General features: G+C 37.1%; 1 protein-coding gene across 3 annotated transcripts in view; it reads left to right on the forward strand.

Moving 5' to 3' along the window:
* Window positions 1-15,446, forward strand: part of TBL1X (transducin beta like 1 X-linked) — a 189,140-nt gene that overhangs the window by 161,101 nt on the left and 12,593 nt on the right. For all 3 annotated transcript variants that reach the window (XM_056487041.1, XM_056487049.1, XM_056487059.1), the window contains 5 exons: window positions 698-830; window positions 7,614-7,755; window positions 10,552-10,615; window positions 10,716-10,813; window positions 12,301-12,361. In XM_056487041.1, the coding sequence (XP_056343016.1) occupies window positions 698-830; window positions 7,614-7,755; window positions 10,552-10,615; window positions 10,716-10,813; window positions 12,301-12,361 (498 nt within the window). The remainder of the gene's footprint in view (window positions 1-697; window positions 831-7,613; window positions 7,756-10,551; window positions 10,616-10,715; window positions 10,814-12,300; window positions 12,362-15,446) is intronic.

The following is a 15,446-nucleotide window of genomic DNA, read 5'->3' on the forward strand; positions in this document are numbered from 1 at the left end:
TTTTTTGCTTAAGGCAATAAAAGAACTTTATAAAAATGAAGTTACTTAGACTGCAGTCTAAGGAACCACAGAGTTACAGCATGCAGGTTAAGTATATCTATGACTCATTTGGTATCTTTGTATATATTATGATATCCTTGAGAAGGTGTTCGTTCACTCACCATTTCCCTGATGTGCCAGGTTAAGTATATCTATGACTCATTTGGTACCTTTGTATATATTATGATATCCTTGAGAAGGTGTTCATTCACTCACCATTTCCCTGATGTGCTCCAGGAATGAGGCCCCTACTCAGTGTATTTTTTTTGTCTATGAGTGGCACAGATATTACTTACAGTAGACTGTGTAAGAAAATAGAAATGCTTTATGTTATTTTTTTAATATTTTAATAAATCTGTAAGTCATTTTTAATGAGGTCAGCTTCCAAAGAAAAACTACACTGAACTAAATGCTGAGTATTTGGGGGATAAAAAAACTATGTAGATTTATACAAAATGTTTTGGAAAGCTCTATATTTTGAGGAAATGTCATAAATTGGAATGACCAGAGAGAAGCAAATAGAGTAATATTGTCAGTGACACAGCACAGAGTATTAATTGTGGTGTACATGCTGCTGCAAGCTTTAGGCCTTGGATAGCTAGCATGTTTTTAAGAGAGACCTAACTGCATCTTGTAAACTATTTATATCTCCTTACAGATAATCATTCAAAGCCAATGGAAATTGACGGGGATGTTGAAATTCCTCCTAACAAAGCAACAGTCCTTCGGGGCCATGAATCAGAAGTGTTCATCTGTGCCTGGAACCCTGTCAGTGACCTGCTAGCATCGGGGTAAGACAGTGACTGAAGCCAACTGCTGCAATTAGAGAATAGTTAGAGATGCAAGAAGTTGCAAGTGTATTCAGGATGTGAATGAGTATTCTCTGGGCTGTTTTATCAGCCTGCTGCAGTGTTTTTTTTCAGCAGTACCATACCTGTATACCAGCTATGTAATTATAAGATAATGCCAAATATAAAGAATTTGTACATTTAAGATGTAGATTCTCTGGCCCTAAATACACACAAATTTTTAGATTTTTTTTTTTTTAATAAATCTTGATAATTTTCAGTATATTTGAAGTTTGTGTAATCTACGGCTCTTAATTATTGATTCACAGTGGGGTCTCAGGAAGTCATTGGCATCCACCGGGTTTTTTGAAAAGTACGGAGAGGGGGTGCTTCAGATAGGACCTAAGTTTGTTCAGTGAGCTGAGCAGTAAGTAGGGGTTTAAGGGAGTGTTGTGGTTTAGTGTCATTGGGAGGGAGTCCTGTTTATCCTCTGCAGGACTGTTCTGCAATGACCACCACAGCATCCTAATCAGGACAATCAGAAAAGTGACTGACAAAAGCACTTTTGATCCAAACAAAATCAGGATTCTAAACATATTCCAAGAGCTGTATGCAGGCACTGGTGGAATCTGTGTTCATGCTTAAAGTTAAACCTTAACATGAAAACTAAATTTAAGAAGTCTAACTGGGAACATGGAGTAAAGCTGATCAAAGTTTCAGGAGGTAGATCACTCAGAGTTAATTAAAAGTATTCTAATACTTTCCTCACAACAAAGAGGAGAGTCCTTATTTTATTTCTAGTTTTTTTGCAAGATTATAGGAATAGTCTTCTTACCTTTGTTCACTTAGTATATGAAAATGATTTGCAGTTTAAATAGGAAAGAAAGATAAAATAAAATCCATATTGGATGAACAGCAGAGATCTCCAACAGAGTGAAGATAGAAATTTCAAAAAAATTATTTCAGACAACAAACCGGGACTTTGGAAACCAGTATGAGTATGCTTTGTTTCTGGAATGCTCGGGTCTTCCAGTACTTTTAGCATCTCTAGTATTAAGTATCTTCATTTATCAATTTTAAGCAAGTCAGTGCTTGTCACAGTGTGCTGCTTCCCTAGGATCCATGGTGCACAGTCCTAGTGTGTATAATTGAAATGGTGGAGCATTTCATAAACCACAGTATGTGTTGTAGTGTATGATTAACTTTGCTAAGCATTGGTAGATGGATCCCTGGACTGTGATATCTTACAGGTAAACCTGTAGCTTCAGGTGAACCTGGAGGATGATAATCAGAACTATTAGTCAGATATCTGAGCCAGAGGAATACCCTCTCACTAGCCATTCAATTAAGCTTTACCCTTCAGGGTAATAGGTCTTTTGTAATGAGCTTTGCTAGTGACCGTGGAGGCACATAAATACATACATGGTTACAAAGTACAGTCATGTGCTTTAGTCAGACTAATAGCAGTGAAATGACATTGCAAATAATTTAGATCCATGTGCATCTTGGTCAGATTTTAGCCTGCTTGTAAGAAGCAAGGTAGGGATGCAGCTGGAATTGGGGTAATGCAGCAGCCAGTGCCTGGTGAAGCGTAATGGCTGAAATGGCAGAGAATGCACAGAAGAAAGTGAAACTGAAGGAAGAGAGCTGAGAGAGTCATTATGCCACTGCACAAAGAAGCCTTTGTCTGGTATAATAACAGTGCAGGCTTTTATCTGCAGGTAAACTCCATGTTACAGCACCAGTTGAACAAGGGAGAGAAATTCCCTGAGATCCACAGTATGCTGCAGTTCTGTTTGCCCTTTACACAGCAATGATTCAAAAATGAACACTGCAGTTAGTCTGATGCGTGAGCGTCACATTGTTAGATTCTGTAACAGCCATATTGTGCTGCCCAGTCGATATTTTTTTTCAGTTTTCCCATCTGCTTGATTGTACCCATCTTAAAAAATACGTTTCAAAACCTAGCTATTAAATAGAGGAAATAATAACATATTTGTTTTGTTTTTAAAGTGACTAATTGAATCTCAGTTAATGACAGAGTATTTTCCTCAAGCCTTGTTATACAGGCAATAGATTCTTCTAACAACTAGCAGCAGCAGTTTAGACAGCAACCTGCTGTAATCCTCAACTAAAAGAAAAATGCAGGTTCAGAACTGATCTGAAGCAAGCTGTTTAAAAGAAATGTAGAATGAACTACCCAACACTAGAGCATTGGTTTCCAGATTCAGTGACTATCCCACTGAGAGAAAGATTTTGATATTTAATGTCACATCTACTCAGTTGCTGTTTTTCTAGTGTGTGAAGACTAGCACTGTAATATATACTCTCTGGGCTTTGCAAACAGCTATTTCAAAATATAACAGAGAGACAGGAATTTCTCTGATCAAATAGCTAGAAAAATATATTCTGCAGCTGCTCTTCCCCCTCCACCATACACATAACCCTTAAAGCTGAGGATGGGGGAGGCTAGAAATACCAGTAAAGGCTATCAAAGGCGTGACTGTCACCAGATGCCTATGAGAAGAATGCTTAGATGTTATGAATAGAAGCATTATAATAATAGAGTGAAGTGTGTGCATACAGCCATGTAAGATGATTAACTACACTTTATGAAGGAAGTCAACATTCCAGTGCAAATAATTGCATAGAGCGTTTTGGACAGGTGAAAAAATACCAGAAAGAGAAGTGCTTGGTTAAATCTCAAGATTTGGCCATTCCCAGCCATAAGCACAAAGACTGATATTTTCTACTAGTTACCTTTTAATATCTAAGTTCTAATTTCGTGACACATTTAAATTGTTGCAGATAGTTATTTTCCTTGTGTAGTGCAGAAATCCATTACAGCTGCATCCACATTAGTAAACTGTGCCTGGGAATATTGCTAGGCACTGAGGCCAGCTGGCACAGAATGGCTGGTGTCTGTGCTAGCAAAGTGCCCTGGCTGCCAAACAAACTGCACATTGGGAATCATCTCTGGACATTGTAACCACTGAGCCATGCCCAGGAGTTATTCAGGGAGAACATCAGAGCCCTGAGCAAGAGTGCTAATTAAAACAAGCCAGAATCTGGCCAGGGAATAACCTGTCAGTTTGCTTGCACAGGTCATCATGGTCTGGTGACACAGAGTGTTCTGAGCATGCCTGAATTTCCCAGCGTGGAAGTGGATGGGCTGTGAATGTCAAGGCTGCTAGAGCCTTGAACTCCAAAACCTTTTCCAGTTGAACTTAGGGTATTTCTGTCATTGTGTTCCCTGGCTGCTTCCAAGAGTGTGTTCTGTTCTGTAATATCCCACCATGCCCTTCAAGTAATTCACATAGCCTTGAAGCAGAGGGACCTGGCTTCAGTCCCAAAACCAACAGTAGGTTTCTTTGCTTATCAGCTAATCTATGCCAGCCTCTCTCATACAGAGAGGCTGTGACTTGTCTCTTACAAACCACTCTGTGCACCTTTTGCTCTCCCTAGTCAGCAAAGTAATTATCTGTAAAAGCTGCTGTCCGAGATCCTTCAGTTCTGGCTGTCTCTTGGAAGCAGAAAAAGATGTTTCTAGGCCATCTGTTTGTCATCGTTTATATAGTGTTTCAGCTTACTGTACTCCTCATATCAGTGCTTTAGGATCCACTGTAAATTATCTTTCAGAATAATCCTTTTGATTTGCCAGGTTGAAGGTGTTGATTTCAGACACCACCCCTTTACGTCAGTGCCAGATATTAATTCTGCTAACTCCAAGTGCTTATTCGTTAGCAGGAGATTATTTGGATTGATTTCCTCAATGCATCAAATCCGTTAATGCAAAGTGGACAGCTATTAAGAGAGGTAAACTTGAATAACCTGTAGCAGGGTATAATGTTGTAAAATCAGTGGGACAGAGATCTTAAACTGAACACCTGTGAGGCACGTCCTTCTACTGACTGGTTAGTTTAAGAGACCTGCTTTATTCAGGAAATGTTAGGTGTCAAAAAAAAAATCCCTTCCCATAGCGCTTTTAATAATATCTCTTAAAATAAAATAGTAATAACTCTAACCTGTTAGAGCCAGAAATAGTAAATACACATTAGCAATATTGCATCTCAAAATAACCATGATTTTAAGAGTTGTAGCTGAAGATTAGAAATACCAAGGTCTGACAACCATCTTGCAAAATTCTTTACCCAGCTGCAACACTTTCAACCTCTGTGCTCCCAGTTACAGAATGGTGATTTTGTATTTCACAAATTAAATTTCACAAACATGTGTCCACCTTGATTCATGAACATGCTGGGGCAGGAGAGCATGAAATAAAATTCTTTCAGACTAGCCTTCCTAAAATTTGGCAGTACTCTACCACAGTGCAGAGGAGTGTACCTATTACTCAAGCGTTCATGACTTGCATGTTGGAATGAGCTGCTTTATCATGTAGATAGAAATGGTTCTGTGGGCTAAGGAGATTAAATATCTTTCTGAATTGTGCTTGAACTGTGCTCCTCTAATAAGGCAGGGTTCACTGAATCATTCAACAGAAATCCGAATACTTTCCAGAGCATTCTCTGGACTCTTTTTATTTTTCCCCAGCAACAAAAGGGAAGACACACAAATACCCTTGCTGCACACTGGTAGGCTTATAAAGCCTCTCTGCAGGGACACATAATAGCTTATGTAGCCTTAGGAAGAAGAAAAGAGAAAAACAAAATTAAAATACTGGAAAATAAGATTGCCCAGGCCTTGCCAGAAAACCAACTAAATAAAACTGTTGAAAAACAAAACATAACCCTTTTAGAACTAGCAAATAGGATACTGTATATGAGAGCCAAATGACTGGGTACTTTATTCACAGGATCCAATAACAAACTGAATTATTACAATGAAGGCAGGACAGTCCTGGAGTCTTATACAGGAGAGAAGCCAACTCTGAAGGAATTTCCTACTTACCATGTTAACAAATGAAGCAGTTCTTTAAAGACTTATGTTCCTATCATTGTTAATTATCTCAGTTAAAAATGTTCCTTAACTTCTGAGCTTCATGATTAACTTTGTTAATTTTCTAGCCAACATATGCAAAATTGTCAAGTTTCCAGACCTCTGAAGAAATAAGGCTATATATTACAGTCACAGCTATGTGGTGGCAAAAATTACCCTGATCTCAACTGTTTCTTAATCACTAATCTGAAAAATATGTCTCAAAAATTAAAGAGTGCCTGTACAGGAGTAGCTGGGTTCAAAACCCTGGCCAGCCATCACATCTCAGCACGGAAGGTTCACAGGAGATGGGGCACATTCCTCAGGCATGCTATAACCCAGAAGAGCTCAGAGCTACTGATACAGGCAGAGAGGTGTTTGCTTTTACAGTTGAATTGTTTGTGTAAAATTAGGCTAAATTATTGGTTAAAATAATACACAGAGATCAATGGATTCAATAATTGCTTGATCAATATTTGCATTTGAAGGCATGTCAAGTGTTGAAAATTTGCCTGGTATTCTTAGTATGAATCATTAAAATGCTTTACTAGTAGACTGAAAGAAAATTTAGTATTCTCTTATGATGGATTTCTTTTTCAGTAAAACATGGCTTATCAAAACAAAAATGGATCTCAGGTTTTTAGGCTTTGAAGAAAGACTTTTCCTCCTTGATAGTGTATAGGAAAAAATGTGGTTTTTTGTAATTTCTTTAAAAAAAAGGAAAAGCTAACACATCAGATATGTCAACATTGAAATTTCATCTAGACTGTATGAACTCTTGCAAGTATAAGAGAGATGCTAGCTCTGCTCCAAGTTTCTACTTACTGCATGTAAATGAATATTGCTTTCTGGACAAAACAAGCAATCCAGGGTACTTGGTTTTGGTTGTCATTGTTTTTAAAAATGGAGGAGGGAGAGTGAGAAAAAAAATCACAGCAAACTTTTAAAGTGTAGTATCTTCCACTCAATGGCAAATTGATCTCTGAACCTCAGAGATGTTTTTCAGTAGAATAAAGACTTGTGCAAAGTCTAAATAAATACATTATTTACAAGTAGATAATGATAAACTCTTCCTCCTCAAAACCTTTTCTAAACAAAGTCAGGTTTTCAGCCAGCATTAAAAGCACCTCTGTAGAAAATAATTGGTCTGTAAAATAGATCAGAATCCTGATGCTGCCTCTGTCTGATTCTATTATGTCAGTACTTATTTTGCCACTTTTTCAGACAGCATGATGTAAGCAGCCAAGCTACAGATAATTACTGTAAGTTGTCCCAGACTAGCTCAGTTATGGTGATGCCAGCTTTAGGTAAGTAGTGCACGATGTAGACAGCGAGTGTGTATGTTCTAGGTGAAACTTCTCTGAATAAACCAAATTATTATGATAGGTATAATTTAAATATGTGTTAGCATTTTTAGAAAAGTACACAGAGTACAGAAAGATTGGAAAGAAAAAATGCTTCTTAAAGGTTTGTAATGCCCTGATCTGTTCAGCAGGTTTAGGGAAGGATGGTTGGATCTACTCTGGGCAGTGCACAGGAGAAGCAACAAAATTCTCAGGAGGTTCAAAACAACTTCTAGTTGCAAAATTTGGAACATTTCAATAGAATAGGGCCCTCCCCTAGGTGAGCTTCTGCTAATTTCAGCACCAAATCTCACACCTGAATTTTACACAGAGCCAGAACGTTCCTGCAGTCAGACACTCCCATTACTGTACAGGCCAGGGGCTCTTGTTCCTCCAGTCTCCTGCAAGGCTGTGATTTTGTCTCAATGAAAACAGAAATACAGGCTTTTACACTGTTTGTTGGATCAGTATGAGGAGATTTCAACTTACTTGCATAATTGCTTTGTAGATCCGGAGACTCGACGGCCAGGATATGGAATCTCAATGAAAACAGCAACAGTGGTTCCACTCAGCTAGTTTTGAGGCACTGCATAAGAGAAGGAGGACATGATGTCCCCAGCAATAAGGATGTGACTTCATTGGACTGGAATGTAAGCTAACTTCTAAGACTGTGCATGGTTTTTAACTGTCTAAATTTAATTCCAAAGCAATTACAGTTGCTGCTCCATATCTTTCATATCTGAGGTGACCAGAAGCTCTGTCCTAACCTACTGACCTCTTGTTCAAGTACTTGTAATAGACTGAACTTCCTCCTACAGGCTGTAATTTTCCAGGACTGTTGCCATCTTCAAGCTTAACAATGATATATTTATATCTCTATTTTAGGAGTGTGGGTAAAAATAAACTTAGCTAGCTTTAAGAACAAAGATTAAACAAGCAATCTGTGTAATACTGAAGCCTCTTTAATAATCTATTTGCATCTCATAGTTACTCTTTTTTGGCTTGTAAGTAGATAAAAGCACCACTGAAGCTTTTTCTGAGGTTGGACTCTCCAGATCCTCTCATTTGAATTGTGCTGTGCTAAAGCAAAATGTGTTTGCATTATTTTCTTTGTCTTGATAGGAGCATGTGTAGTTATTCTACTCTTACCTATCCACCTTCTGGATGAAACTGTTTTTCCTGATCCTTTTTTTACTATCATCCTTCAAAACCTCCTGTCTTAGATAATGTGCTCCTGCACAGAGATTACTGAAGTGAGCAAAGAGGACAGGTATTGTTGAGAATCCCCAGTGCCTGGGCAGTGTCTTTGGGCAGCTCTGAGGCTTCTTCTTGTCTCATTTTTACCAAAAGAACTTAAAGACCCTGCAGGAACCTTAATTACTTTGAGATAATTTTCATTCTGTCTGTTTTGCTGATATTAGTACAGAGTGATCACATTAGTCTTCTTTTCATAGGAAAACAGATTAATTAAGTACACGTAGAGTGTCAGTTGCTGGCCAGAGATCAAGTTTAGATTAATCTTTACTGCAGTATTGTCCTTCAGGTAAGCTAGGTGCTTCATAAAGTAAAAGATAAGGCCACTGCACAAGCCATCTGTCCCCTGTGTATTTTATATTTGCACAATGGAAGAAGTTGGTGAATAGTACAGAAAGTAGAGGTAGGTCAAGGAAGCAAATAAAACTTAAGCTTATGTTCATTACTTGTTTCCTTGCTTGTAGATATTAAAGAAAAACAGTTGTGAAAAAAATTAATCAAGGGATAAGAAAAGAGAAATTGAAAGAGGAAAACATGCAATGAGTGGAGAACAGTTAGGAGAAAATTTGTCCAAAACATAGGACATCCTATAGTATTTCCTGTAGTAGTTCCTTACCTTCCAGGCTTCATGGGTACTTCACTTGCATTGTGCTAGTACATAAGGTAGGGAAACATTCCTAATTTAAATACTTCAAGTGCTTCCAACTTACTTTGAGTTTCCCAAAGAATGTGAATTACCACCAACAAATTTGGATAAATTGTACATCAAAGTTCCTGAGCTTTTCTTTTTCTCTTTTTGCCCTTTATCACCTTTCTTCTCATCTTTGGTCCAGAGAAGTATACATCTCAGTGAGCTTCACTTTGGTTGTGATATTTTCCCCCCTACATTATTATATTATATAATTGAGTTAAATCTACAACTGCTCTGAATCAGTGTTTTTTGGGGGGTTGGAGTGGGCATATGTTTTAAAGGAATATTTCATGCCTTTTCCTAATTTTCTATTCATCAGACTAGAAATGCCGTCTGCCTTCATTGTTTATTTAGAACCAAAATATTAATCATATTTCCGTGTGAGATATTCACACTGTTGGTACTGAATTAGTTCTTCTCTGGATTATGTGACTTGCATCACATAAAAATTATAAAGGAAGGTTATTTTTGGAGGTCATATTCAGATCATGCCCTTTGATACCATGGATAGGATTCATCTCCTGTAGATTTAATCATCTAAGCTAGTCCTCTAGACTCATCTTGAGTCAGCAGAAACAGAGACATGCCTGCATGTTGGGTTGGGCATAATCTAAAGCAAATGAGTTAGGGAATTACACTTCAGAGTTGTAGTTACATGATGCTGTTAGTTATGGAGGGAAATTAGATGGCACTTGTAAACTGACTCCTAACTTCTGCATGTCTGGAGATGAACGGGATGAATCTCACTCTTAATCCAGGTTCTGAAATGTTGAAAGACTAAATACCCTGCTTCAACAGTGTCCATTCCACCAGAGTCAAATTCTGGTTTAATTATTCTCATTCTGGCCCAGTCACACCAGCATCACTGGCTGCACAGGACATATCCTTCTGTGAAAGGTTCCTTCCAGAATACATGTAACTTGCTGATTAGATTCATGGGCTTTTTTCCTCCTAATTGATATCCATGAATCCAGCTTTTCTCAGGCTATCCATCATGGTACTTAGCCTGTGAGCACATGTGGGAGTCTGTGTTCAGACAAGTAGAAAACAGTTCCTTGGTGTTAGATAACATTTGAGATGTTCACCCTGTGACTTAGGGCCTTCTTTCAAGTAGAGGTGCCTGAGTTTTACTGAACTGGGATTTAGTCTGAGTTTTGGTCATCTGTTGATGTTTAATAGGTCCTTTTTTTCTAAGAAGTAGTATCTGTAACTGGAAGAAGCCCATGAAACATCTTATATCTTCTTTTCTTTTTCTAATCTTTTTTACTAAATGGCTCATATTGGTATAGTCCAGTATTTCACTGTATGTTAGAGTATTTTATTTCCTCTGTGCTGTCTGCAGTAATAATCTTTAGTTCAAATCATAGCATAATCTGTCTCAATGAGTGGACTCAGAATTCCCATAAATCACAATTAGCAAACCTTAAAAAAGAAAGAAAAAGTTTGGTTGAAACAGATTTTATCTCGTATCCACCTTTGCCATTTCTATGTATTCCAACAGAGTGATGGAACACTATTAGCTACAGGCTCATACGATGGTTTTGCAAGAATATGGACAGAAGATGGTAAGTCAAACATTTATTGTTCTTAAGCATCAAAGAGCAGTGATCTGTAATTTGACCAATTTGTAAAGAAATTGTAATAATAACCTGTTCTTTATTCCAGGTAACCTTGCAAGCACCTTAGGTCAACATAAAGGTCCAATATTTGCCCTGAAATGGAACAAAAAGGGGAATTATATTTTAAGTGCTGGTGTTGATAAAGTGAGTTTTAAAAATACATTATTCTAACATATAAGTATGCTGATGAGTGAACTTGTGCTGCTAAATTCCTTAAGATTGTTTTCTTCTTCTCCAAGCATCCTGGAGAGTTTACATTTCTTTAATATATTTTAGTGCATGTTGATTGCATTTTTGAGGCTGCATAAATGTATACTATTTTCATGGAAAATACTTAACTTTAAAAAAATTTGTGTAAAATTGCATCTTAAGTGTGTCTCTGTTAAGAAAGAAACAGCTTCTGGTACTTATATTTGTAGTTTTATCAGCTATTTATGGGAAGAAAGTGATCTTAAAAATTCCACACCTTTTAGCTCAACTGATTGTTGAAACACTTTTATTTGAATAAAATATATATGGCTTCCTCTGGAAATATGCAAAAAAATATGGTTCTGAACTGAAAATCAAGCAAAACATAGTAGTTACAGCTGAGTGCATATTAGAGATTAAAATGAACAGATGACTGGTGATCCATTAAAACTGAAACTGGAAAGTACACAGCATTCATCTTGCCTAACTTTCAGTATCTAAAAATTAGATGCATGTGTCGTCCTTGGCTTCCTTTATAAAATTCAGAGAGAAAAATGGCACTTCCAAGGCCTGTGTTCCAGTGAGATGCACTGACAGTGCTTCTCTCCAGCAGCTGGCAGAGGGAGTCTAGCTGAGTTTGTACGTTTGTAAGCTCAGTGAATCCCTATATTTTCATCTCCTTGTGAAAATGGAAGCTTATTACCTTTAATACTGGCTTATATATACACTGGTCTCCCAATGGTAATTCCATTACTCAGGCAAATTTACATTCTCAATAAAAGCAGCATTTCTTTAGGTGGTGCATTATCAGCAAGATGATGCATCCTTAATTTGTTTTCTGGAAGTATATACTCCCAATAAATTGAGAATGCACTCAGAAGGTGGTATTGAGCTCTACAGGGCTCACTCATACTCACCTGTGCTGTGAGTATGGTTTAAACCTGTAGTAAGCCAATTACACTTGAGTCTGTCCCACCTCAGTGGCAAGATGAGTTGTGTACTCTGCTGACAGAAAAACATTTCACTTGTTGGTTTAATGGTTACAAATGGGGTTCAACATTGTTTCAGAGTAGTATTCAACTTGCATCTTTTGAAAAGGGAAAAAGTGTTCTTTAAAGACCATAACTGAAACATTTTTAATATATTTATTAAAAATGTATAGTGTTGCCTTCTCCTGCTATTCAGAGAGAATATACCCATTCTTCATAGTTACATTGCTTCTTCTGTGGGCATGATACTTCTTTATCTACACTTAGATTATTATTCTGTAATACCTGGAAGCAATTCCTGGTTTTCCCACTGTTTAGCTCACAAGGCTCTCTGTAGTCAATAATTTCATCGATTCATCATTTAGAATTGTTACTTAGTGAGACTGCTCTTTGGTTTATTTTTTTTCTGAGCTGAACAGTCACTAATCTTTTTTTCCCTTTTTTTGGATGCAGACAACAATAATTTGGGATGCTCACACGGGAGAAGCTAAACAGCAATTTCCTTTCCATTCAGGTACTTCTTGCCTAACTCCTGTTAGGAAAATGAAATGCAGTTTTTAATTCTATCAATGTACTTCATTCCTATCTGCCAGAGAAACACTTCAATCAAGTTTTTTTGTGCTTTAAGTATCCTGACTATCACAGTTTGTGGGTTGTTCTCATTTCAGAAAGACACAGTTCTGTGAGAATCAGCTTTTAAAGTCAAACTGATTTTAGGAGAAGGTTCATACCCCAGCCATGTCTACCTAACTGAACAGTCCTGTTGTCATCTATGTGCTTGAATAGTACCAGTGGTGATTCATGAAGAGAACTTCCAGTTGAGGTGTCTGGGATCTTTTCCATTTTCTCTGCTCCTGTCTCAGTGAAGCTGATTTGAGGCAGAAGCACGTAGATCTCTCATGCACCTTGCTTTCACCACTGCACTCGTGAAGGTCCTCAGAATTTCTTAACTTTAATTTTAACTTGAAGTTCTTCAATATTTGCTTTGTCTGATTATTGGAAATCAATTGGCAGCTTGAGTTTCAAAACCTTGCTGTACCAAAACACTGTTTGGATAGTTACTTGTAGATCTGTTTCAAGAAGACAGGAGTTGTCACAGATATTATATAGTCTTGAATAACAGACAGCCATTGTCATAATCTGAAATTCACCTGAGATCAGACTTATAAGATGATGGCTGAATTCATGATCTGAAGTGGCTGCATTGTCACAGTGAAGAATTTCAAGGGGTATAGTAAAACTGAGATTAAAATCATAAGAACATTCTGGATTCTGATGCTAGAGGTGTTCATCTTCCTATTTCACTGTAACTAATCCATTTTTAAATACAACAACCTTTCACAAGGTTCTTAATGGTGTTTAAAAACATATTTTGATACTAATTTTAAAACATTGTTTTGCACATGCTTTTCAACTCAAACTGTTCTTGTTCTCACATTTACACTGATGTGAATAATATGCAGTAGGAATCTAGATGGTTATTTAACAGTAGACAGAAAGTATGTCCGTGGACACAGCAAATCCATACTCTGCATTTTTGTCACTCATCTCCTCATTTATTAATGCAGCTGTCAGTTTAGAGGAGTTGGTATCTGCTACAGATTTTCTCACTGTGGCATTTATTTATCTACCATAACTGTTCCATAACAGCAAACCGTGCACATAGAGTGATTTAGTTGATGAGACTTTTAATCCTCTGATCCCTAGCGAGTAATGTAAATAGTTGTGGATTCAGAACTTGGTTGCCCCTTCAGAATCATGTTCACTGACATGTAAGCTGTCCTAGCAGTGATGTGCATCAAGGACAAATCACTCCATCCCCTTTTTAGCAAGTTGAAAACTCAACTATATCTACCAGTGCAATATGTCCATGTCCATTAAAAGATTTTTTAAAAAATTCGTATTGCACATGCTGTTTGTCTTTGGAACATGAGATACAAATTTAGGGTAGATGTGGATAAGCTAATATTTTTAATTTTTTATTTCACTCATATATGTTTCCATTGGGAAGTAAAGCATTGAGTAAATGCTGTTAAGGAAATTTTTGATAGGAGAAAGCATATATCATACCAAACCTTAAAATCAGCCAGACTCTGTATTCACTTTGTTCTCACAAGTCTAAAGCCACAAAGATCTCACCTTGTCCTCTTTGCATCTCCAGGACAAACTAACAGCAAACTCCTTTCCATATCTGGAATCTGAAAACCTTGTCTACACTAGGATTAAAGATGGCATTTTAACAATTAAAAGTCTAGTCTAGGCAAGGTACACTTCCTTTAACACTTACTTCTTTGAAGTCTGGAGGTAGTTGGCCTGGGAATAATGTAGTTTTTTTTTTACTCTTTGCTTCTTTACAACTGGTTTAAACCACATCTAAATACATCAGGAAAAGTCCTTTGTCTGGGTGTTGACGACATCCACGTCACTGGTGTTCCCATGTTATTTTTAAGGGTTTTTGGTCAAAATAGTAACTATGCAGATAAGTAACTTCTAGGGTTTCATTATTTTTTGCAAAACTGTGATTCACCATAGGGCATTTAATCAAAATATATATTCACAAAACTTATTTATTTAAAAAGGAGCTAAATAATCCAATTTTGACATCTACTGATAGATACAGACTGACGTCTAAACTTGCAGGAACAAGTTGTTAAATTGACACCCAAAGATGTGTTTGTATGGCCCAGTTTTAACCATCTAGTTGTGTACTGACAGGACAAGGAGTGAATGGACTCAAACTGAAAGACAGAAGAAGGTTTAGATTAGATTTCAGGATGAAAATCTTTTCTGTGAGAGTGGTGAGACACTGGACCAGGCTGCCCAGAGAAGCCCGGGTTGGATGGAGCTCTGAGCAATCTTGTCCAGTAAAAGGTGTCCCTGCCCGTGGCAGGGGGGCTGGAACTAGGTGTTCTTTAAAGTCCCTTCCAACCTAACCCATTCTGTGATCTAAGTGCTCTGAAACACACTTAAATTTGTTCTGAAAAAGCCTAAATTAATGGATAATTACTGTAACACTTTTATTTTTAGTTTTTATTTTAGCTGCATTTTTTAAGGATTTGTTACTGCTTTTATTATATTATGATATTCTGGGTTTTTTTGTGCAATTGGCTGGTATCCTGTGGTTTTGGAAATACTTTGGCAATTTGATTATTTGCATCAAGAACCATATTTGGTTGGTTGATTTTTTTCAAAACTTTTTAGTAGTTACTTACCCAGTAAACATATGATTGAGTACACCAATAAATAAATCAGTATTAATTATCAGCACTTTATGATTCAAATTATTCTGCAGTGTAGGTGCCAATAGCTCTCTGAAAATTAGTTTTTGACTCATACATATCACACTAGATAGCCCTGAAGGCACAGTGCTAGTAATAATGATGTTTTTTGTTTGCTTTGAAATAGTAAAACAAAGCTTGCAGCATAAAAAGAAGACAAAAAAAGCATGTAAAGAAAGCCTTCTTATTGTTTCCTGATCCTCATTCATGTTCATTGGAAAATTCAAAAGTAGTCTGCCTTCCTCACACAAATTTCATTTATATTTCTGCAAGGTAGTAATTCCTTACCTGTCATACAGAATTATTGAGCTTTTTCATTAA

Source organism: Oenanthe melanoleuca, chromosome 1 (assembly GCF_029582105.1).
Source record: "Oenanthe melanoleuca isolate GR-GAL-2019-014 chromosome 1, OMel1.0, whole genome shotgun sequence".
NCBI classification, from domain to species: Eukaryota; Metazoa; Chordata; class Aves; order Passeriformes; family Muscicapidae; genus Oenanthe; species Oenanthe melanoleuca.